Source organism: Dryobates pubescens, chromosome 16, assembly GCF_014839835.1.
Source record: "Dryobates pubescens isolate bDryPub1 chromosome 16, bDryPub1.pri, whole genome shotgun sequence".
Lineage (NCBI taxonomy): Eukaryota > Metazoa > Chordata > Aves > Piciformes > Picidae > Dryobates > Dryobates pubescens.
In genome coordinates, this window is record NC_071627.1 from 22,850,978 (window position 1) to 22,875,345 (window position 24,368).

Below are 24,368 nucleotides of genomic sequence, written 5' to 3' on the forward strand. Positions count from 1 at the left end.
AGGATACATTAAACTGGTTTAGTTAAAAAATAAATAAATCACAGGTGTGTTTTTCTAAAGTTCTCTATGAGAACAAATTGCAGGAGGAAAGCTGCCGTTAGTCCTAGGAGCAGTGAAAGCATTGACTTTGAGTTTATTTTTAATCAGCACCTGTTTGAAAACGCAAGCAGCCTTAACGTCAAGGCAGATGGCATGGTAATGTGTAGATGCTTGGGGCCATCACAGACCCCCAACGGGCCAGAGCCCCTGGACTGTGGGACTCGGTATGCTGTTGCCATCCTAAAGCAGTGCGCTGAGGTGACCGCAGAGTGCTGCGGTCCTGTGACAGGCTGCCAAAGTCATTTTGCTGTGGTGCTTTTGCAGGCTTCCTCACAGAGCTCTTCTCCCCACTTGCTGGAGTAAGGTGGCTGTGAGGATTGGCGCCACAGTAACTCATGACGAAGCACTGCTGCGAGGTGACATCACAAACACGGTGACACGTTGATGTGTGGCGCGTGACATCACCGGGAAGGGGACGGCTGCGCCCGGCTTGGCCTAAACTTCCCCATCTCCACTGCAGACCTTCACCGCCCTCCCTTATATAGCGGCCAGGAGGTCCCGCCTCCCATGCGCGATTGGTTGAGCTTCGCAGACGGGGGGTTAGGATTGGGCGAGCCATTGTCTGTCAGCGGCGCAGGCCTGGCGCGGCCTATGTGGAGCACCGGGAGGCCATTGTGGCTGGGGCAGCTCTGCGCGCCGGAGCAGGAGGAGGCGACCGTGGCCCGCGAGCGCCGCGCCCGGTCCCGCCGAAGTCCGACCGAGGGAGGAGACGGTGAGGGAGGCTGCTATGAGGGGGGTCCTGCGGGCGGTGGGGCCGCAGCTGGAGCCAGACGAGCCCTCGGCTGTGGGGCCGGCCCTGTGGTCACTGGAGTCTCCAGCTTTTCCCGCGGGCCCCGCCCGCGGAGGCGCGGGCAGAGCCGGGGCTTCCTAAGTGCCGCTGTCCCGGGCCCGGCGGAACGGGAGTGAGACACGGGGAGTGGCGTGGAGAGGCTTAAAGGACCCTTCTTTCTCCGCGGTTCTCCTGCGGGGCTGCCCTGGCCGAGTCCTCCGCCCTTCGCCGTGCCGCAGTGCCGCCACTGGCCCCAGCCCGCTGCCGGCGGGAGCCGCAGCGGGCGCTGCCCCTTCTCTACCTTCTCCTCTCATGCTTCGTGTCCGGCCCGCGGCGGGATCGCTCCCTGCTGCCCTGCGCCCGTGGCGGGCCGGGGTGCCTCCTCGCCGTGCCCCACTGGCGCTGCGATGTGCGGCCGGGCCGGCGGTCGGCATCCCCTGGAAGCTTCCCCGGTACTGCGAGGATCGCAGGGAGCGTGGCGGAGCCGAGGGGAAGGCCCGTGCTGCCCGCCCCTCTCCCTGCAATGAGATCGGACCTGAGCTTTCTCCTGAGCCCAAGCAGTTTCTCAGCAGAAGTTTTAGGAGAGGAGCGAAAAGCGCTCTTGCTCAGTTAGAAGGCTGTTACATAATTTTACGACAGTGTAATTGGTTGCAGCAGATGCACGTTTAAACTTTTTGCCCACTTTTCACCAATTCGCCCTAGCAGGAGAGCTGAGAGATACCCAGCTTTTGTCTGCAGTGTCGGTGTAACAGCTGACTGATACTGTACCAGGTAGTTGGTAGGATCTTTGTAATCCTTTGGGTTGCTTACAGAAAAAAAAGTCAACTTTTCAAAGAGCTTAAACAGAGTACGTCTGAGCGCTGCTCTAACCGATTGACGTTACTCAGCCAGTGTTTTGCTACACTTAACCTTTTGTAAGAGACAGCTCAAGGGCTGTGAGCAGCCTGCTCGCTGATTTTGCGGTCGAACCTGTTGATTATATATTGCTGTAAAGATTGAAAAACAACCTCAGCACTACTGAATAATAGCCTTTAAAAGGGCATACCTGAATCTGAAGTGCCTTTGCAAGGGTGAATATAAGAATGGAGGAGATTTTCTGCACATACTTTCCATATCTTTTCATAAACACATTATGTATATACATGTTCATTGTCCGTTCTGTCAGCAGTAAAATTTTAGCTTGAGGCTTAAAAAACAAACTAAGTTTCTTGATGTTCTTATGCTTCATTGTCAGTAGTAACATTTCTGTAACCAAAACAACTCTGGGGATGTGTTCCAAACTGCTACAACCTGTTTGTTTCAGAAGCTTTTAACTCGAAGATATCCAGAGGACAAACCTGGTTAATAACAAGCTGCTCTTTTAATAAATGCCCTTTAGGGAAGTGACTGTTTAGTACAGGATGCATGCTATAGTGTAGTTGCTTTTAACTTCTTAAAACTTCTTAGTGCAGTTCCACCTAACAACTCATGAGCCTGCTGATGGTAGGTCTGGTGTGTTGGTTATTTTTCTAGTTATCTTTCATGAATTACAGGTTGAAAACCACTCCTGTAAGTTTCCTGTGTGTGGTGTGCTCAGTCTGATTTGTGATTCTTGCACTTCCCCAATTGCACAAGCAAATTATTGAAAAAACCTCCCCAAACATTCAGTTTTAACTCATCTTGTGCATGCTCTAAAACAGAAAAGCAACTTGAAGTGGGATTCAGTAACATGCTATTATCAAGAGGTAAAAGTACATTTGCTGAGCATCCTGTGACCTTTACAGTTGCTGCTGGTCCTGTTTGGTGCAAGATGCAGCTAGGAAGCCATAAAGGAAAGCTTCTGTTTCAGAAATGGAAATGCTGCCTACTTCCCCAAAAAGTCCTGTGTAGGAGAAATATGAAGTATGTTTTCTGAAGTAATGAACCAGTTTATTTCAGATAGGAGAGTAACAGCCTAAGATTAAGAAACTTGTTTGCCAGATATACCTTTCCCTGAGCAGTGGGAAATCTGTTTTTATTTGAGGGATCTTGCCCCTGAAAATAGGTTTTCTGAAGTCCTGTAAAAGCTACAGTCTACAGTCCCTGGGCACCTAATTTTACATTAATGTGTGTGTCTGAAATAATGGATGTCCTGATGTGTCCAAGCAGCTTGCAGCCCAAGTAAAATTGAGGGCTCAGCTTTTGGAGAGGCAGGGTGCTTAGCATAGTGAATTTTAAAGGATGTCAGAATACATAACAATTGTGTGTTGTGATGCCTAATTCCTCCTTGGATCTTGTCGAAAGAGCTTATCCTGATCTCTTTTTAAATGACAGCTTTGTGCAGACAAAGCTCCTTAAAGAGAAGGTTTGTCTGGTTCAGAATAGCTTCCTTTCCCCCCTACTTCTTTCTCTCAGTTACAGAAAAGTATTGCTTTAAACCATGAAGAGGCACAGCATAGTTCCTGCCTAACTGCCAGGTCTTTAACTTGATACCCAAATTCTGCAAAACCTATGTGTTTTTTGGTTTGTTCTGCAAGTCCTTTTCAGAGATAGGATCTTGAACTTCAGGCCACACCATTTTTCCAGTGGATGAAGATTCACTGAAGAGACTGTGGCTGCACCATGGTGCATCTACAGGAAGTCTTAGTCAAAAAAAATGGTACCTTAGAGTTTGTAGCTTTGGAGTGATAAAAAGGGTCAGGAAAAGGAGTGGGATTTTCCTGGGATGTAGTAGGAAAGGTTGAGAGTGCCTCTTAGGGTGGTGTTTTGGTGTCATGTTAGTGTGAGCCGATTGTGGAACCACATCTGACTGCCCCTGAGGTGTTGTACAGGAGATGTAATCCTCTTCATCCCCTTACTACTGCTGTGGCAGAGGCAGAAAGTTGGCAGCTCACGTTTTCCCTTTGCTGATCCTTTCTCCTCTGCTTTTTTCTTAAGCCTGTGTGAGGAAATTACAAGTAAACATGTTGTCTAAATTGCTGCCAGAGATGACCAAGTTGAATATCTACTCTTTAAAATGGTGCTTAGATTTTGAGGCATATTTAGAAGATAAAAGGAGTCTAGACATTTCTTGAGTATCCCTCAAGACTAACCATTATCAGTTCAGTTTCAACTCAGTCTTTAGTAAGAGTTGTAAGTCTTCTGCCTGTTTTACTTGCAGATTTCTTGGAGTTCACCTGCTGGCTTAAGCCATGGAGAAGATGCTGCTTCTTCCTACGTGCACCTAGGAAGAGAGAGGTCTGAATTCTAATTTTTGAAGCAACCAAAAGCTATTTGTGTGGTTGTATGCCCATCTAGGATGGGCTTCTAGGTTGCTCTTGAGGCTTTTCTGTTTTGCATTGGCTCACAAATATTCTGTAGGCCAGCAAAGAGAGAGAGGCTTTCTTGAGCTAGAACAGACATGGTAGAGGCTGCTGGTGAGGACAGCTTCTCCAGGGGAAGGTGATCTTTCATTTCCTGTTTCCAGGAACACTTAACTGTGTAATTTACTCTGGGCTGTAATGACACTATCTGTCATAGTGAATGTGAAATTAAAACCAGGAGAATTTTAGAGACCTCTTCAGTAATTACTGAGGCAGTTTTCATGTAAGATTTGGAAGAAGGGTGGAGGCCCTGGAAAACCAGAGATCTGTATTCTCATTACTGTAGCACTTCAGAGCTAAAGAGGTTTAGTCCATTACCTTGCTCTCCAATGCAATTGCCTGTCTCTAATTCATTCTTGATAGATGGCTATAACTAATTCTCTGCTGCAGAATAAAACTCTAGTACTTTGAGAACTATGAGTACACTAACTGATAGCAAAGGGATGGTACGGTGTGTTTAAAATGGGAGGGAGCCTGGGTTGTGATAGATATGGATCAGGGAAGAGATGTCTGGCAGAGGTGAGGAGATAGAGCCCTGCTTGAAATTTCCTTCTGAACCAGGTTGAAAGGGATGTTGGAGAAACTGCAGCAGCTGTGGAAACGTTGGGGGCAGTTGTTTTATGACAAATCTGTGTTGCAGCTGTGATCAAGACTTTTATTAAAACCTTGTTTGCCTTTATGCCTGTGGACTCCATGGGCTTCTGCTGTCGATTTTGTCTGCATTATCAGCATTTGAAAAACGCCTTTAATGACTTTTTTTTCCCTGTGATACAGAAATTGACACAGTCCTAGCACATAGCAACGATTCTAAGTTAGGGAGTAGCCTTCAAGGAGTAGAGAGTTGTTGGACTGGGGTGGTTTTGTTTGCTTGTTAAGGTTGTTTACTTAGCTGCTTTTTGATTTAGGGATTGGAACAGAAACATGCATTTACCTAAAGCTGTGAAGGCTGCAATTATTTGCTGTCTGTCTGCAAGACTTTTTTATTAGCAGTGGCAATAAAGTTGAAAGAATGCTTTAATGGTGTGCTGTTGAAAAATTCATCTGTATTAAAATATGTATAATACATTTTCAATCTTGTCTGCCTGAAATTAGAGAGAGATTGAACATTTGTTGGTTTTTTTTCTTTTTTTCTTTAAGATCTTGAAGGCTGTACCAGGTCCTTGGGAGAGAAAACTACATGACACTACACCATGAGTGACAGTAAATGTGATAGTCAGTTTTACAGTGTTCAAGTTGCAGATTCAACATTCACTGTTCTAAAACGTTACCAGCAATTGAAGCCCATTGGATCAGGGGCACAGGGCATTGTTTGGTGAGTAATAAATTCTTTAAATATAAAAAACTGTAAATGTGAACCTGATAGAGCTGCTGGAGTGTGAAATGCAGATGATAATTGGTTGTCTCTTCTACAGGGTTATGTACTAAATAAATCCTAAACCACCTGCTCGCTGCACAAACCAATTTGTTTTGCTTGTTTTGTTTTTAGGGGAAAATGAATATTTGATAACTGAAGAAATTAAAATGGCAAACACATTTCCTTCTCATTAACCACTTGATTTCTGTCTCTAGTTCTCACATTCCCCAGGTGGTTATGATGTTGCAGTGTGAGGTATGACAATGTGATGGTCAGTGATTCTGGGGTTTACTCATTTCCTCATCATGGCCCCCTTTCTTTCCCCCCTTTTATTCCCCAATCACTCCTGTCCATTTCTAGGAGCCATCAAGGCAGTGCCTTGCCATTAACTGGCAAATCAGTGTCATTGTCCTTCCATGGGTTAACCAGAAAGGGATGCTGTGTGAGGGGTTGGGCTGGCCAGCTCTTCCTTGGAGTGTCACCTCAGCTATGTGTCCAGCCTCCACTGGCCCAGGATGTGACAGTCATTAGTCTGATCCTGAACCTTAGTCTCTTGTATGGCACCACACCTCTGGGCCGGCTAAAGGTAAATGCTTTCAAATGTTTTTCAGGCTGCAGCAATCCATTCTGCACAGCATCGTGCCAGCCCGTCCTGTGTTGGGCAAAACTTGCTTGGTAACAGCAGAAATGTTTGTTGATGAGGTGTTTTTCTTTTAATTCCATACACAGGGGAGCAAACAGATACTCTCAGGCACTCTCTAATATTAGACTTAATCACAACACATGGTGGGCTGTTCAGGCTTTAAATCCAGTCTGCAGTTTCTCTTCAGCTATAAATTCTGCAGAATAATTGTGGTGACTCATGTGTCGTGAGCAGCATCTTCTCCTGCACCTGCCCATGTTGTTTTGGCCTTTTCATAGCTGTAATAAGTTGGAAAAGAAATGCATTTTGTTGAGAACATGCCTTCATTTTTACTTTAGATGCCCCCTATTACCCTGCTAATTAGGTGACGAGCAAAAGGAGAGCACCATGTTTCATTGGTAGGTTGAGTGGTGAGTGGATAGATATGCTAGATCTTGGTTATTACTGTTTGGGTAAGATTTAGTATAGTGCAAATATTTTCCAGGTATGGAGACTCTTCAATTTGTGCTTGTTCTAGATGGATGCAGGGATTTAGGGTGGTTGTAAATGTTCCTCTTTTCATTAGAAGTAATGCACTTCTGAACTAGATGATTTAAACCAGTTGTCAGCTTCAAAATGAAGCTAGACTGGTGTTAAGGTCAGCATTTTGGGAGGAAGAGGAATCATCTGATTTATTGGCTTGTTTGGAGAATGCTCAAGTTATGGAACAACGGAGTGAAACATTGTGTACATTTTCCATCTTCATGTGAGAAACACCTGAAAACAATGACAAAGTGAAGAAGGTGCAAAATCTTCATTGGCCCTAAAATTCCTCATGGTACACAATGATTTAAAACATTGGGATGTAAAATGCAGGAGACTCAGTACAAGATGAGTGCTATCCTGTTGTGTGTGTGGCTGGAAAAGTCATCAAGTCATCAGTGTGATGCAGAGATGTGATGGTATTTTGTTCTATCATCCACCTTTGAACAAAAATTAGGGAAAGTGTTTCAGGAGTTTTGTGTGTGGATTTTTTTCTTTTAGTAAGAAATTTTAAATCCTTGTCAAATCAGCTAGGAGAGGTCTGAATTTGGCCTTCCCCCCTCCAAGATTATTAATGGGAAACTCCTCTGGTACTGTTTCTTCTTAGTTTTTAATTTGATGATAAAATGTAGGAAAGAAGTAGTTTTAAACATACATGCATAGGAAAAGCAGTAAATTAAAGCTCTAGGAAGATGAAAAAGTACCTCAGTTGTTACATAGAGAGTATTTCTAGCTCATACTGCAGTTAACCTGGGAGAGAAATTCAATATACCTTTTGTATCTTATATACAAAGTACACTTCCTACATGACTGTCTGCATATTGATACATCTGAAGGCTTTGAATCTATTTAGGAGTGAAGAATCCCTTGCACAAAATTATTCATTTCAAATAATTTTTATCTTCATCTTCCTGATGTCCTTTTTTCCTTTTTCTTTTCTGCTGGATCTCCTAAATTTTCTATTCACTTGGATTTTATTGTCCCAGCAAATTTCCCCTGTCCTGCAATGCAGCAAACCCACGATCTTATAAATAGCAGAGTTTTGATTGCAGTGAGAACTTCACTTACAGCTGCAGCTGAAGAAGCAGTTGGGATAAGTTTGTTACTATTTGCAAAACTGTCACAAGCTCAGTGAAGTCCTCATTACAATTCATTATGATCAAACTGGAGTTGCTGTTATATGGTGGGATAGACATTGACATTATTCCATGATATCAAATGCTGAAATAATTTGTGGAAGCTCTGTTAGTAGCCAAGGTGATAATTGGGTAGAGTCTGGCAAATCTGCTGCTTCAAAATCTGTGCCTGAAACATTGCTGTGATGAAAATATCTGTTTTGCATTCAAAAGAGCAGGGATGGGGGAAGAAATTTAGCCCAATTACAGTATGGGTTTGTTTTTTTTGGTGGTTTTATTTTGTCCATTTATGAGAAAAATCTGTGGTCTTGGTGGTAGTAGAGATTATCTGCTTTTTTCCCCCCCTCTTGGTAAATACATTCATAAATTCATGTTCATACAATCATTTTACCAATATTCTTTTTCTTCTACCACTTTTTCATTCTCCCCCTTGGATTGTGTAGGTAGCAGACAGCTGCTTGTTTGTTTGTTTGCTGTGAGCTCAAATGTGAGTCCCTGCCATGTACAGGAGCAAAACAAGCAGTTCCTGTGTGCTCAGACTGACACTTGACACACACCTGGTGTGCCAGATCACAAAGGAGCACTTTCCCTAAAATTGCTTCTCTGTCCACTGCTGATCCACAGATTGACTTGAGCAGCTGATTCATCCAGACCCTGTTAATGGATGATTCTGTACTGTTTCCCAGGTATAATTGAAGTCATTAACATAAAACTTAAATTTCCATGTAACATCTTCTAGCTGAAGTCAATACTGAAGCATTGCTGCTTTCATATTTGGGAGGAAAGTAACTTCTCTGTGTTTTGCTTTGCACAGATACGGAGGCTTTAAATGTGAGAGTCCTTGAATAATGACTTAGATATTTCGCAGAACTAAACGGAAATAGATGCTAGCAGGCTTCCAGTGGCACATTGATTCAAATTTGGGATGTGTCATTTGGGACATGCCTCCAAGAAAACACATCTCATGGGTGGGCCCTGCTCTGTGGTGGTATTGCTGTTTCTAGCAGAGAATGTAGTGACTTGGTGCAGCTGAACTTCCTATAATTTGAGTTTTGTTGTCACGACAGAAGAGTCAGAGAAGTCTGGTATTGTACACATTGCAATAGAGAAAGAGCTCATGGAGAGCTTGGAAAATGTAGGTGAATAAGAATTCTTTCCTATGCTATGAAAGTAACATCAAATGGAAATGGAGTAATGTGGGAACCCTTATTTAAAGCTGTAGCTATTTAAAGATTGGAACTCTTGAGCACTGTGTGGTATGAGTTCACATACATGTTGTTGAATCTTCTGTGTGTAATAATGAATATCCCCACTTGAAGCTTGTTCTCTATATACAGATATTAAATCAAGTTATTATATCAAGTGTACACTTCAGCCTCCAACTGCAGAGGGAAGAAAATGCACAGCAGAAAAGCAAGATAAAATTAATGGTCCTGTTCACTTTTAAACTCATGTATTGTTCCCTGCAATCTAACTTCTCCTTATTTCTCAATTCTATGGATTTATTTTTTTTTCCCCCTTACCAGATGGTAAATGCAATTTTCTGCTGAGCATTGCAGGTTTTCATAGTTGTTAATAGGCATAAACAAGAGAGTATAGATGCCTGCAGAACATGGAGACATGGCTGTGAGTCTCCTTTAGTGAAGAGAAACTTCTGTTGCCAATACGAAACGATTTTGAGTCAGCAACAGTGTCCAAAAAATACTCCAAATATACAGATGAGGCAACTGAAATTCTGCTTGATTCCTAACTGGCTTCAAATATTTTTAGTTCTTGCAATTTTGAATGCGAGTCTTGAGTCAGCAGATTCTGTCTTAAGACAGAAAGGAGGGCAGGAAGACTTCTGATGAGTGTCAGTGGCTTCTGTTTAACCTATTTGTATTACTTACAGGGTGTGTAGATTTTGCAGGATGTTTGTTTTCCGCGTGAAAATTAGATGAAGCTGCAATGGGCAGTTCGGTGGATATGCTTTGTCTCAAGTCTTGATTGAGTTCCCCCATCCCCTGACTCCTGTCTCCCTTTTGCCCCCTTAAACAGCCTTCAACTTAAGTTGTTTGTCTTTGAAAACTTCTAGTGCTGCGTTCGACACAGTCCTCGGAATAAACGTCGCTGTGAAGAAGCTGAGTCGTCCCTTTCAGAATCAAACCCACGCAAAAAGGGCTTACAGAGAGCTTGTTCTTTTGAAATGTGTCAATCACAAAAATGTAAGTTTGGCTTTATAGTTCTCTCCCTCCTTACTGTAAGCTGTCAAAAAAGCTCTGGGTTTTCTCTCTTGCTTGCTGTTAGTAACCAAAGCAAGGGCAAAATAATGAGAGGAAGACTGGAAAGGTTTGCTGTGGGTAGTGCAGTTCTCTACAAGCTATGGGTAAGTTCTTGGATGAGCCATTTTGGAATATGAGGGGCCAAGAGTAGGAGATTTTTGCTGTGGTGTTGGAATAGGTTTGCCTTCAGTGTCAGCTCTATAGAGCTGGCCTCACTGTGTGCATTTCCCCTTTTCAAGTCATACTGCAGCAAAGCCAATTTGGCAGTAGGTTGGTTTGTGGCTTTGGCTCTGGTAACTGCACTGTAGCTAAAATCTTCTGAGCTCAGGCATGATTTTGCCTAACACAGGATTTAACTGGTGGGGTTTTCAGGCTGCACCACTCCTAACAATTTGTTGGTAAACAGAACTGAGATATTAGGGACAACATATTAAAACCTTTGAGCCTTTTAAATTAGCAAACCTCACTGTCAAGACTTCAGTGTTCAGGTACAAGAATGTATGGTTTATGTGGCTGTTCTGGTCTGATACTAACATGAAGTAGAAACATAGTTGAGCAGTGAAGTTTTGCACTCAGGTCTCAAACTTCCTGCAGCAATTAGCCTTTTGAGATTGATTTTCCTGACTTAGATATTGGTGGTGATTTTTCCAAGTTAGATATTGATGAAGTCCACAAGTAGCAGAATAAGAGCAGGCTGGTAGTTAAGGGTGGCAGTGCAGTCATTTTATCAATTCTTCTGGAAATAGTACATCATAATCTAAGTTTAATGTGATGGCATGAGGCAGCTCTGTGTATGTGTTGTTGGCCAGCCTTGGTTTAAATTCCTTGCACAACGTGGGATTTAAAAGAAGATATTATTATTCATGGGGAAAAAATGGGATATATTTCAGGCACCAGGGAGGGAGATGGAAGGTGTCACATAACTTTAAAAAGTGGGTTTGTCCCCTCTCAGTTCCTTTGGCATACATGCTGCAGTTTTGGACTATTTCTGAATTGGCAGTTTTTCAGCACATATGAATTAAGTGAAGTCAAGTACATTTGAATTGCATGTAGTAACAATGTGCCTTTCATCTCTGAATAATAACTTCTGCAGTGGTGGATTGTTATGTGACTTAAACTGGATGTTTATTTTTATTTTCTAGATAATTAGTTTATTAAATGTATTCACACCACAGAAGTCACTAGAAGAATTTCAGGATGTGTAAGTACTAGATTTTTGCTGTCATTTTCCTGACAAATCCTGGCCTAAGCCCTGGGGCTGTATTTTCAGTATCCCACAGACTTCACACTTGGAAAATAGTGGGTAGCCAAAAGCTGAATTTAGCCTTTCTTTCTGGATGTCTTTAAGAAAGATAGAGACAGTCACTTAACTACATGCATAAGATGGAAGTGGGAAATGAAAAAGGTTATGTACCTGTATTCATCTCGCTGCCATACTTGGCTGATTGTTGTGCATCTGGTTTGTGTGCATTGTCCTTCAGCTGAACGGGTCACCTCAGGACAATCACTTGGTCTGGATAACCTGATAACTTTTTTTTTTTTGCCATAGCAGTCACATCAGCAGAACAGTATTTTTGGCCTCAATTAAGAGCTAAATATATTTCTTTTTTAAGCAGGCTATGTCAATTGACCTAGATAGGATTCGTGGTGATTTAATTGGTGGGGTATTCATAGGTTCCAGTGAATATGCTGCTGTGGTTTGTGAATGGGCTTCTTGGGGAAATGAAGGAGTGTGTGAGTGTGTCTGAAGTGGGTGAGCAGATGATATCTTAACTTGAAGATGGATTATTCTTTCTTAGTTCTTACTGTGCTTTTCTTAATTTATTGCAAAATTAAACTACAGTGAAAGGAAGCATCACTCTTTGATACATTGCAATAGCTGCAATTTCTGCATCAACTTCAGCCAGCCTCAGTTTTTCATGCTGCATAAACTCATTGTGTTGTGTAAATGTTTATGAAACTAGTGGGATTCTAATATCTTGTGATGGACTGTTGAACACTTAATTTGTAATACTAAGGCTATTTAAATAGAGCATTTCATTTTGAAACTGCAGTCATACTTTTTCATTGTTGTTTGGTTTTAATCATAGACTTTTTGGCACCTTAGCAAAGTAGTTGACTTTTATTAAGCATCTCTCATGCTAAATTTAAGCCTGGTATGAAAAGTGAGATTTGAGTTTTAATGCTTGCTTTCTTGTGCTTTAGATATTTGGTTATGGAGCTGATGGATGCAAATTTGTGCCAGGTCATTCACATGGAATTGGATCACGAAAGAATGTCTTACCTTCTTTACCAGATGCTTTGTGGTATCAAACATCTTCACTCAGCTGGTATCATCCACAGAGTAGGTAGTATTAGATAATGAACAATACTCTTATGAGCACAGATTTCTTATGAAGCAGAGGGGAGGGCAAGGAGTTGCTGATTCCTAAGTTTATATTTCTTTCATTCATGCACTCATTAATGTTAGGATAATCCTTTACCTATAGATACTTAAAAATTCCTGATATAGCCTTTAGAATCTGTACCTGACTAATGAGAGTATTTGAAACTCAGTTTCCTTTACCTTGCAACTCTTTGTACTCCAAATAAGTGACTCACTGTGTTGAAGGAAGCAGATACATGAACACACTGTGCAGTCCTATGCAGGCCATTATGTAACTGACAATACTGTCAGTACACAAATGGTTAAATAAGGCTCTGCAGACAACTTTGGTTCTGGTTTTCTCTGAATTTTTTGAAGACTTAAATGGGAAGCATTTACTTGCCTCTAGTCTGTGTACAAAGACAGCAGAGCAGGAATATGCAGTTGATAATTTGGGGCATATATTGAGGGGGGAAGAGTGTGTGTGTGGTTTTTGTTCTGTATGTTGACCCTTCCTTAACAGAAGTAATTTCTTGCTAGGATTTGAAACCCAGCAACATAGTAGTCAAATCAGATTGTACACTCAAAATCCTTGATTTTGGCCTGGCAAGAACAGCCTGTACTAACTTTATGATGACTCCATACGTAGTAACACGCTATTACCGGGCACCAGAGGTTATCCTTGGAATGGGATATAAGGAGAATGGTAAGTTGCTGGAGTAATGCTTGAAGCCTTTTGTCTAAAGTGTTTCTGTCTCAGAACATAACAGCTTTAAAGGAGGGAGGGAGGGAGGGCAGGCAGGCTGCTTTTCCCCTGTTGTGTCGTTGAACTATGTTAATAACAAACATTCCACTGTAATAATTTTGGAGAGTACAATGGTTATCTGCTCTGTGGGCCTATCTCCATGTAACATACATTGCTCCCTCTCCCCTGCTATGATTATATCTTTTCACATGTTGTCCTGTTGTTGCCTTTTTTAATTCTACAAAAACCTGTTGAGACACTTAAAAAAAACAATAACAATTGCAAATAGAGGAGCAATAAACCCTTTTATCAGTGTGATTTTATTCTGAGGCTGCCTCTTTCAGCAGCCTGTCCCACTTTGCATCTCTGGTTATTAAAATCAGATCCCTATCATAAACACTCCTAAATATGCACAGCAATCAAAGAGGCTGACTGTTACATGATTAAAAACAACACGGCTATAATATATTGAACAGTCAGCCAACAAAATTGCTGGTGAGGAAATTATTGTAGAATTGCATTTTGGGGGGGTTTACCTGATGAATTTTACTAGCTATGCCTCCTCTGCACTTCTGTGCCACTGCATCTTTTTATCACAGGGGCTTGAGGATGGCTACACAAATAACTTTGGCTGTGTAAAATAAGGGGCTCCTGGGACATTTTTAGGCCACTGGTAATAACTCCTTTCATTCAAGTGCAAGGCAGCTTGCTGCACAGCAGGTGCTGATGTGGATCAAAACTTTGGTAGAGATTGTTCTGGATGGGAAAAAAAGTGATTTATCTGCAGGAGTACAATGTGAGCTTACAAATAAGTAACTGTGGTGTTTAAAAAACCCTCTTTAATCTTTTGTCCTTGTTGCACCTAACATATGATAGTGGATATCTGGTCTGTTGGGTGCATTATGGCAGAAATGGTCCTCCATAAAGTCCTGTTTCCAGGAAGAGATTGTATCCTTCATGGTTGTTTCAGAAATGTAACCATTGATTATATTTTGCAAGAGGCTCATGAGAAAGCCTAGCAGCAGTCAGTCGGTGTTGGTATGGTAGAAAATTCGTGTTAGCAGTTTGGTTTTCCACCTTGTTGTGTTTTATTGTAGATGCTAGATGGTTTTGTTTGTTTTTCCTCACTTTTGTTCATGATACTTCATAATTTGATCATTTCATTTTTACTTTCAGTTGATATCTGGTCAGTTGGGTGCATCATGGGAGAATTGGTGAAAGGTTGTGTGATATTCCAAGGCACTGATCGTATCCTTCCCTAGTCAACCTTGAATCCCATTCCACTTCCAACAGAAAGACAATTCTTTTGAGCTATAGAAGTATAAATCCCATAAACAATAATTTTCAATGCCATGTTTTAATAGATCTGCTGTACTATTTGAAATTAGTGTCATTAACCAAATTGTGGAGCTTTCCTCTTGCCATTCCATTTCCTTAGTGGACTATATTTAATGCAATTTGTGTGCTGGTTGAATTCTTCCAATTTCTATTAAGAGCTTCATCTTTTGTAGCTTAAATACAAAGAATACTGTTAGGTGTAAAAATAAAAAACCTCAATAGCAGTAAGTATATTTTCTTACTCTTGTTCCTTGTAGATAACTGTTATGAGCAAAAGCCTAAGAAGTTACTTTTTCCTGTGCATGGATTTTGCTTTAAATAGTAGATGCTTTTTTATCCTTATACAATTCTTTTTAAGTTTCAGTCAGATGTTTTTTTCTTGCTTATTAGCACTTGCTGGACAACAGTGTTCTAATTGCAAACACACTGCATGAGAAATCTTTTTTTAATTACTGTCATTTACTGTAAAAAGAAAATAATTTTCTTCTTGGAGTTGTTTGGTTTCCCCCCCCCCCCATTCTATCAAAGTTTTCTTTTTGAGCTTAATTTTTCTCTAAGGTTGTTTGCTTCTCCATTTCTTCTTCCGATATTTTTGAGAAAGATTTTGTCTCAGAATATAGGAACAAGTTCTTTACCATGAGGGTAGTGGAACACTGGAACAGATTGCCCAAGGAGGTGGTTTGGGCCCCATCCCTGGAGATATTCAAGGTGAGGCTCAGCAGGGCTCTGGGCAGCCTGACATAGTTGAGGATGCTCCTGCTGACTGCAAAGGGGGTTGGCCTAAATGACCTTTGGAGGTCCCTTCCAACCCAGACCATTCTATGATTCTAAAATTCTTTCTTGAACAACAGTAATTGTAGGAAATGTTACTGTATTAAGACCAAACCAAACCCTCTTATTTGTTTTCATGCCTTAGAGACTGGAAACGTCCGTAACACATCCCTGGATCACAAACAAGTCTTCACGCTGTGTAATGTGAAGAGCAATGATGTTTATTAAAGGAAATGTTCTTTGAAGATTTTTTTTTTTCCATGTGTTTCAAAATGTTTCCCTAGAAACAAAGTTTAAAACCTTTGACTCATTATCAAGTTCCAGTTGTAAAAATTGGAGGAAAACCAATTTCATCCTTTTAAGATGATACCTCGTAAAGTAGTGGTGGTGTAGGGCAAGACATGCAAAACTGGTCAGGGAGTAAGTGCAGTGTAAATGATGTCATGAAAACATCATTGCCAGTTATGGCTGTAGGTCATAAGAACCTAGGGTTGCTTGTGGTCCAGGATTTTGAAGTATATTTTTACTCATCCCCAAGGAAAAATTGCATCCACCATAAAAAGTCTAAAGTAATGGTCATGGATCTGATAGAGGAGGGCTTCTGTTTTAATGCTAAATTTCATGACACTAATCTTCAGCAGTTGATCATGCATTATTTAGTAGCACAAGTGATGAATTGTTAAATAAGCCATTTTGTTTTCCACATTTCTTCCTTTCTACACTTAGAGTTTTACCTTTTGAGGCCTTCAGACCAACCTAACACAATTCTTCGTGTGTGTTGTGTGTCTCTCCACCTGCATGTTAGCATGGCCTGTTTTGATTTGTTCATCAGTAAGTGAAGGAAATTTTGTCCATGCTTGTTCAATATGCAAGTTCCCATTTGTGGTTCTCTGGAGGTCAGTGAAGCTCCACCAGTCTGTGTTTCAAGGAATCTCCTGCCCCCCTTCAGTATCTCACTGAAGCACATAGCTGTGCTTGGAGGGTTTTTTACTTCTCCTAAGACATTCAGTTTTCTGTCCTGGGAAATGTTAACAGCTGGTGGTGGTGGTGAAACTTGCCCTGCTTCAGTCAGATTGGTGCTTTTTTACCTTCTCTCACCAGATTGTTTTGGCAGTTGGTCTCTGGGTGATGCTGGTGTGCTTGGTCTTTTCTTGTTTAGCTTAAATTTAAACATGCCTTAGTATTTGGAGATTTAGAGCAGGAAACTAAGTTCACACATTGCCTAATGATCTGCCCTTGACTATCTCAGGAAAAACTTGCTCTGAGATTCAGTTGTTTGTACTTTCCCATATGGTAAAAGGGGATTGCCAGGAGGTTTGCAGCAGTGCTGTGGGTGAGTTGAGATGATGTATGTTGCCAGGGCAATGGATGCACTGAACCTGCTCCTGTCTGGTGCTGTGGAGTTGCCTAGCAGCATCAGAGTGGTTTTAATGCACTTTCTGCCCAGCTGGTGAAGGAAACTAATTGCCTGACTGACGTAAGAAGCACAAGGGGCTATTTTTGCTTTCCTGGAGGAAAAAATCATGCCTTATTGTGGTTGTAATAAGGACTCTGTTTTCAGTTTCCCTTATTCCAGAGTCCCAAAAAGTGGACACATGTACTTGGCATGGGCTAAACTTTATGGTTACTTTTGACCCTGAGTTCACTAGAGCAGGAGGGGCAGTTTTGTTTGCAGCTTGCAAGGTTGTTATGTTTGATGTGCTTTACGTTGAAATTGAGGTGGGTTTTTTTTCCTCCCATTTGTGTTTCTGATAAATCTATTCCTATGCTGGGAAATTTCTTAACTGTTCAGTCTCTGTAAAGCACTTTGAAGCAACCCAACCGAGATACTGTTCTTTGTGGGTGTTTTTCCAGTCTGGTTTTTGTTGGTCTGTTTAGGTTTTGTTTGGTTGGTGTTTTACTACAGTGGGATAGAAGATTACATTTTTCTGCCTTGCACTCAGTGCTCTGAGTCTGCAGGAGACTGGACTCTAATTTGATTATCTGACTAATCAGACTGCTGTTACTTACTCAGATGAAAAAACCATCATCTTGAATCTAGACTGGTGGAGATCTCACAGAAAACATTCTTCCAGCTAGGAACAAAATTTCCTGATCTGTGTTTCAAATTTTCTTTGCATGTGCTCTGTTTTAGCATGAGGCTTAATGATCTTGGCTTTGTAGTTGTGATTTCCATGTAGGTTTGTGGTGGTGGTTTTTTTTTTCCTTTGGAGTGTATTCAGCAAGCAGTAATAATTTTCAATCTTTGTATCAGAAGTCTAAAGTCTTTAGTGTGAAGCAGTGACTACACATCTCTTTCTAGTTGTATTCTTGCCCCACTAACTGAAATAAAAGCAGCTCAGTGGTCTTTAAATGCATCTTAATTCAAACTGCAGCAAATTCAATTCAATTCAAACTGCAGTAAGTTCCTTGCTTGGTTACAGAATAGGTCCATGAGAAATGAGAGGCTGGAGTGCTAGACTATGAATTCAGCTGTGAATGTTTGCAAGGTCAATGGTTAAACTCTGATAGAATTGCACAATTTTTTTTTTATCAGTCTGAATCTGAGTGAACTTAAGTTTCAGGAATACTAATGCAGTGTCTTCTCAGTGTGATAAATGAGCTTTGTTATCCCAACCAGGCTGGTTCAGAGCAGCCTCCGGTATCTCTGTAACAAGTGTCACCCTGTCTAGGGGAAATGCCTTCACTTGAAAGAGGGCCAAGGGACAGTCCAGACAAAACATGAGGCACAACTTCAAATTTCAGCTTGTAAATGCAGTCCCTACAAACTAGCTGAATTCTGCATTTAAGAACAGAGTAGTCATGGGGTATTACCCACAGTTGATACTCTTCAACAAAAGAACCTGCTAAAAGCCTACAGGAATCTGGATTCACTGTTCAGAATGCCTTTGAGGCTTTTCTGAAATTGAAAATGAGAAAGAACAGAACAACAAGAAAACATCCAACTAACCTCCCCTCACAATGCTACAGCCCAAAGCCTAATTGCTGTGGGATGCAGGCATAAAATTCCTTACTTTGAATGGGATGTATTTGTGCTGTAGATTTTTTTTTTCTCCATGTATTTTTTCCAATCCTTCAAGAATCTTCACTCCTGATGGTATTATGTTGTATGTCAGAAGATTCAACAGCAGCCTTTCCTTTCTGTCCTTTGAGTTGTTTTGCTATGGATACAATTGGCAAATAAAGCCTCTTTTGGACTCTATGGATACAGTTGCCAAATAAAGCTTCCTTTGGACTCAGAAAAAGCGTTGCTTTCAGTGCTAGCCAATAGATAATAATTAGCATGATGTATTCTGCAGCACTTCTAGCCTGGCCTTAAGACTACAGAATGTGAATCTTATTTTCATGGCAGTGTGGCTTCTTGCATGGCAGCTCAGAATACCCTTGATGCTAGAACGAAGTTCATCTTTGTGTCCTTTGTGCAAGTGCTCATTTCAGATTTCTGTCAGTGGTATTTTTGTGTAGTGCAGACTTCAAATCCTTCAGCTGGTTTTCCTAAAGCTATGGCGCAGATATTGATCAGTGGAATAAAGTTATTGAACAATTAGGAACACCATCAGCAGACTTCATGAAGAAACTACAGCCTACAGTGAGGAATTATGTAGAAAACAGGCCAAAATATCCTGGTATTAAATTTGAAGAGCTCTTCCCAGACTGGATATTTCCATCAGAATCTGATCGTGACAAGTTAAAAAGTAAGGCAAGGAGGTTTTCTTTCTTGTTTTTGTTTTGGTTTGTTTGCTTTAAAGATGTTAATTGCAAATGCCTGCAGTAGGCTTAATTACATAAAAAGCTAACATAAGATGTTTGCATTAGGTGTCACCATTAGAAGCTGCCTACCTGTTTCATTATGACATATCCTGACACCTTAGTAGTAGTTGTTAAATGCAGAACTGTTTCCCTCTCCCCAGTATCCTGGTTAATTCTCTTAGTTCTAATCCATTGAATAGTGTCTGTCACTTAAATGTTCTCTGAAAGTGATGCTTGCTATGGAGGTGTTTTTTAATCGTCTTTTTCTAGTTGATGTTTTGTCTTTGGTAATGTTGTAGTTGATGGTATCTAGTGAATAACTCATTGTGGCTGTACATTGACTTCAGGTTGTTACTGATAAAAAGAGGGGAAAAAATATCCCACTTTATTGCCTAGATGTTCAAATTACTTTTGTACATAAACCAGCTTGCTACAGCCTACTTTATTATTAAAATGATCATTCAGATAAAAAAAGAAAGGTCAGTGAAGTTCCACTGCACCAGTGGGTAGCTAGATATGGTACAGTAACACCTTCTAAAGAAAAACAGATTTTATATTACAGAAATGAGATCCTTATTATACCAGGATGTATTTTCAAAAGCTTATTAAAACTATTTAGTGTGGTTTATATTCAGTAGGTAGTGCCAAATAAGTTGTGACCCATGGAAACAACAGAACTGTTCAAAATCGAGGTCGGTTGGTGTCAGCTGCAGGGCTTATTTTGAATGATGACACCAAAAGGCTGGGACCTCACTTCAAATAATCTCTGTAGCTGTGCAGGAAAGGTTGGGTGTGGGGTGGGTGTGGAGGCCTGTTCTCACAGTGAAATCTGTTACAGTCTGTGTCCTGTCTTCCAAATTATTTTTCTGTGTGAAACGTTAAACTCTACAGCTCTTTCACACACATGTTCTTTTCATTCTTACTTTCCAGCCAGCCAAGCTAGAGATCTATTATCAAAAATGCTTGTAGTAGATCCAGACAAGAGAATTTCTGTAGATGAAGCCTTACGTCATCCTTATATTACTGTCTGGTATGACCCAGCTGAAGCAGAAGCTGTAAGTTTGCATTTAAAACGAACGTTAAGATATCAGTTTCATAACTTGTAAAGAATGCATTTAGTTTTAGTCAAGAGCATGCTTTGAACTCTTTCCTTGGCTAGCAAAAGTCATGCATCTCCTTCCTTGGCTAGCAGAAGTCACACCTAAAGCCTTCAGATCAACATTAGGCACAGAATCATCTGCAGAGCATCTGCTGGAGTGGAGTCGATGTAGTTTTGAAAGTGGTTGTTGGTAGCTCCACTTACTTCATGAAAGGGCTGCCTGGGTGGTGGGCTTCTGGGCCTTTTGGAAAAGGGGACAAAGAGCCTTGTAAAACCTTAGGATGAGTTCAATCTTAGTTGATGTTTTTAAACAGCCTTCTAGTTGGAGACAGGACTGGAGTTGTAAAATGAATGTGTCTTTGAGGTACAGGGAATAGACAGCCAAAGGTGAGGGTTGTAAGTTGCTGAAAAAAACTTCATTTTTAGGTTTGGTTGTAGCAGACACACTATAGCTTTTCTTTCCTTTGCAGCCTCCACCTCAAATCTATGATGCACAATTGGAAGAAAGAGAACATGCAATTGAAGAATGGAAAGGTAAATACATACAATAAACATCTATCAGTCTCTCTCTAGGTATACACAGATGCATATATATGAACCTATACATACATGTAACATTCTGGAGTCTATTCAACAAAGTGCTGCAGTTTCCACTGGTGGTGTTTTCTCCCTATTTTGTTGAAGTTGTGCTTGTAATCTCAGTGGTTTTATCCTTGATAGCAGATTCTCTGAAAGACAAACATGTGCCTCTTCTCAGTGTGCATTATTTAAACCATCTCTCTTGACAATATTTACTAATTAGTTTGTTCTAAAGGCTGTAAACAACAGAAAAGGTTTCGGTGGGTTTGGATCTTCTCTCCTTGTTGCTTATTTATTGACCAAATAGGTTAATCTGTTGACTTAAATAAAAGAATAAAGAGCATTGTGGTAGAGAAATCAATTCACTCTCATACTTCTAATAAAAAAACATTGAGTGTTGTGGCAGTTCAGATTTTTTCCCATCAGGGGACCAAGGGTGATAAGACTTTCTTGCTCAGTGCTTTGGAAGTGGCATGGGTTTATAAAATAGCTTTATAAATCTCAGGTATTGATTCTAGTTTCTATATGTGTTTTTTCTTTAGGGCATCTCTGCACAGGTACACTTGACATTATTTTAGATTAACACAAGGTGGGAAATGAAAATGGGTCCACTAAATGCACTGAATCCATTTGTAAATGTTGTTACTCAGAGTTAAGGAGGTCTTAATACTGTGACTCCTAGTTGGCTGCAGGTACATACAGAAACTACTGTGACTTGACCAAAAGCGTAACTTAAAGTGTACCTGGTGCTCTGCAGCAGTAATAATCCCTTGCTCTGGAAGGGGCTAAGCTGAGCCATCTTGAGTGAACCATACTACAGACATCTCAGAGTAATGGATGCTCCTTTAAAGTTACAGCACTGATTTTGTTGTTGTTCGGGCACCTGTGTCCTAAATTGTCTTTTGCCTAGTCAGTGAGTGTGTGCATGCAGTATTGGAGCTATTTCTTTAGCCTGCCTCAAAACTGCCAGACGTTCCTCAAAGGATCCAGAATGAAGGCAGTCCTGTATGGTTTTGCTATCAAAGTAAAACTTCCACACTGGTTATCCATAGGGGTTTTTTTTTAAACCCCAGTCTGTGTGGTGGGTTTCTTGGGATTGTTTATTAGTTTGCTTTTTAAGAATGAGTTCTTCATAGGTGTGCATAAAGTTTAGGGATGGGATGGTTGTTGGTTTTGAATGGACAGTATTTAAAATAGGCTTATTTTGGCACATCCTTGTTGTCTTTGTCATGCACACAGGAAATCTGTAGAGTTCTCTGATTATTTCTGCAGAAATAACAAAACACACAAAAAAACAAAGCAATGTCTCTCCAGCTGCACTTTAATGATATGGTTAAGGCTCACTCATACCTTCACACATGGAAATTGTATACAACTTCTCTCTCATCTTAACTTTTTTCTCTCTCGTCTGTCTCTTCTCATTCCTCTCACCCTTCTCTAAGAGTTAATATACAAAGAAGTAATGGATTGGGAAGAAAGGAGCAAGAATGGTGTGGTAAAAGATCAGCCCTCAGGTTAGTGATTGTTTCAGTAGTTCTCTGTAACTGTGGTACATAGTGCTGATGTCTTGCAGCAGTGAATGAAGAATCCTGCTTAATAATCCAGGTAGGCCAAAGTTTTGTTGTTCAAGCCTCTGGAGATCCATGTCAAGTATTTTTTCACTGTTGGGAAGTAAGCTGTGGGAAACCTTAAGTTTTGTGTGACCAGGACCCTGAGCTGCCTTCTCCCCAAGGAATTTGGTCATCAAATGGTCCGACACCTGTTGCATGGATGGCTCTTGGGCTGCATGCTTGTTCTGTGGCTTTGCATGAATGTGTCCCTTTCATACAGCCCTAAACATTGTTAGGGATCATTTAAAGTGGTTAATGGTGCAAAGTATTTATGCCTGTGATTGAGTCCTTGCTGTTTGCAGCTGTTCTTATGGTTCAGTAACTGGAATATTGTACTGTCTGTTATTAACTATATCTGTTGGGTTTCTTTATACTTAGGGCAGGATTCATATTATGTTTTGCTGCTGCTTTTCCTTCTTTATTTTCTCCCCCCCACCCCCCTTCCTATCCAGGGAAGGAGGAGAAGGAAAAAATCTCCTGATGTCCACCACAGGTTATGAGTGCTAGGGAACTTAGTGCTTTTCTATTGCTTATTAACATCTTTATGTTCTAAGGATTTCTGTGGGGAAACTGATGCTCAGAGCCTAGAAGTGTGTGTATTTGTACCAGCAGTATTGTCTTGCCTCAGATTTTATTATGTTTGGTTTACTTAGCACAGATGCAGCAGTGAATAGCAACACCAGTCCTTCCCAGTCATCATCTATCAATGACATTTCATCCATGTCAACAGAGCAAACATTGGCCTCAGATACAGACAGCAGCCTCGATGCCTTGACAGGACCCCTCGAAGGATGTCGATGATCAGCCAGGATTGCAGACTTGACTTTGGAAAAAAGAACTCTTGCTTCCATTGGGCCTGAATTGCTTGTAAGTTAATGGAACCAAGTAGAAAAACTCCATGTTCTGCATGTTCTGCTAAAGTAATGCCTGTTTTTTTTCACTCAGTTGTTATGAAATTGCCTGCTTAATGTTGTAGAATGAAAGCAAATCAATGTCTAAAGAACAAACAAATTTAAATCTAGACACTATTTGAGGCTTTGCTTTGTTTCAGCCTATTTCAGGTGAGCAGTTACAATAGACTTCTAGCCAATAACTCCTCTTAAGTGGGTTTGTGAATCTTCAGTCCCAACTGGCAGGCTTTCTGTGACACAATGGTTGTTTACATTTTAGTACAGTATTGCTCCTTAGTGGGTTTTTTGAATGTATAGTCTCGATGAAGTTTGTTTTAACATGTGACTGTGGCAGTTTGCTTGGTTTAACGACTGGAGTGTTGTGTGTAATTGTGAACTCATGTATTGAATGCTCTCAGTACTATGTTTAAAGGGCAGTTACTCTTCCACCTAGCACTTTTTTTTTTTCTTTAATTGAGCTCTTGAGCCTTTCCTATCTTCACTTTCCAAGGAGTCTATCTTCTTGTAGAAAGAGCTGAACATGAAGTTGAAAGAGTATAGCCATTACTTTGGGTCTCACCTACAAGTCCATCTCTAAAGTTTTTTTGTAGTTTTTAAAATGTGGGTGGAGGATGCAGTGGCTTAATTAAATCTTGAGGAAGGATGAGTGGCTTATCTGTGAAGCAGTGCCTGTTTGGAGGAGGAGAGGATGCTTTCTAGCTTGTGATAATGGTCCTTTGACAAAAACAAACAGAAAAGGAAATGTGTGCTGTGATGCTCTTCATTCACTGCAAGCTGATAAGAAGACAGATGAACTGGAGAGACTTGCAGCCTCAGAAAGAGCTGCATACAAGTTTTCCTTTTTTAATGGGTCCATTCTATCCAGTGAGTAATTCAAAAAAGCATACAGTATCTTTTAGTCCCTTGTAAATTAAGGATTTAGTTAACAGAGCTTAGCTCTGTTCCCACCTTAGAAAAACTTCCCTGTTTGATCTAGGGGAGGAAATCCTATTTAATCCAGGGTCAAAGAAGAGGAGGAGATTTGCTGTTGCAATACAGGCTTATCAGTACAGTTTCCAGCATCAGAAGAGACAAACATTGCACAATGTGTTGAATT

General features: G+C 40.8%; 1 protein-coding gene across 6 annotated transcripts; it reads left to right on the forward strand.

The window, feature by feature from the left end:
- The first annotated feature begins 683 nt into the window (after positions 1 to 683).
- Positions 684 to 23,851, forward strand: MAPK9 (mitogen-activated protein kinase 9). 6 transcript variants are annotated; one of them, XM_054168293.1, is made up of 13 exons: positions 684 to 811; positions 3,987 to 4,063; positions 5,326 to 5,500; positions 9,918 to 10,047; positions 11,247 to 11,305; positions 12,310 to 12,448; positions 13,010 to 13,175; positions 14,391 to 14,462; positions 18,836 to 19,018; positions 20,004 to 20,128; positions 20,643 to 20,706; positions 22,194 to 22,265; positions 23,020 to 23,851. In XM_054168293.1, the coding sequence occupies exons 3-13, from the start codon at positions 5,379 to 5,381 to the stop codon at positions 23,160 to 23,162; spliced, it is 1,275 nt and encodes a 424-aa protein (XP_054024268.1). In that variant the 5' UTR covers positions 684 to 811; positions 3,987 to 4,063; positions 5,326 to 5,378; the 3' UTR covers positions 23,163 to 23,851. The 6 variants fall into 6 exon arrangements, with proteins under 6 accessions (XP_054024268.1, XP_054024269.1, XP_054024267.1 ...); XM_054168294.1 differs by having other exon boundaries at positions 5,335 to 5,500; XM_054168292.1 differs by lacking the exons at positions 3,987 to 4,063; positions 14,391 to 14,462 and adding an exon at positions 14,091 to 14,162.
- Positions 23,852 to 24,368: the final 517 nt, after the last annotated feature.

Coding starts and splice junctions, on each gene's coding strand:
- MAPK9 (XM_054168293.1), top strand. CDS start 5,379: ATGAGTGACAGTAAATGTGATAGTCAGTTTTACAGTGTTCAAGTTGCA. Junction 5,501..9,917: donor GGGGCACAGGGCATTGTTTG/GTGAGTAATAAA, acceptor GAAAACTTCTAG/TGCTGCGTTCGACACAGTCC. Junction 14,463..18,835: donor GATATTCCAAGGCACTGATC/GTATCCTTCCCT, acceptor GCTATGGCGCAG/ATATTGATCAGTGGAATAAA.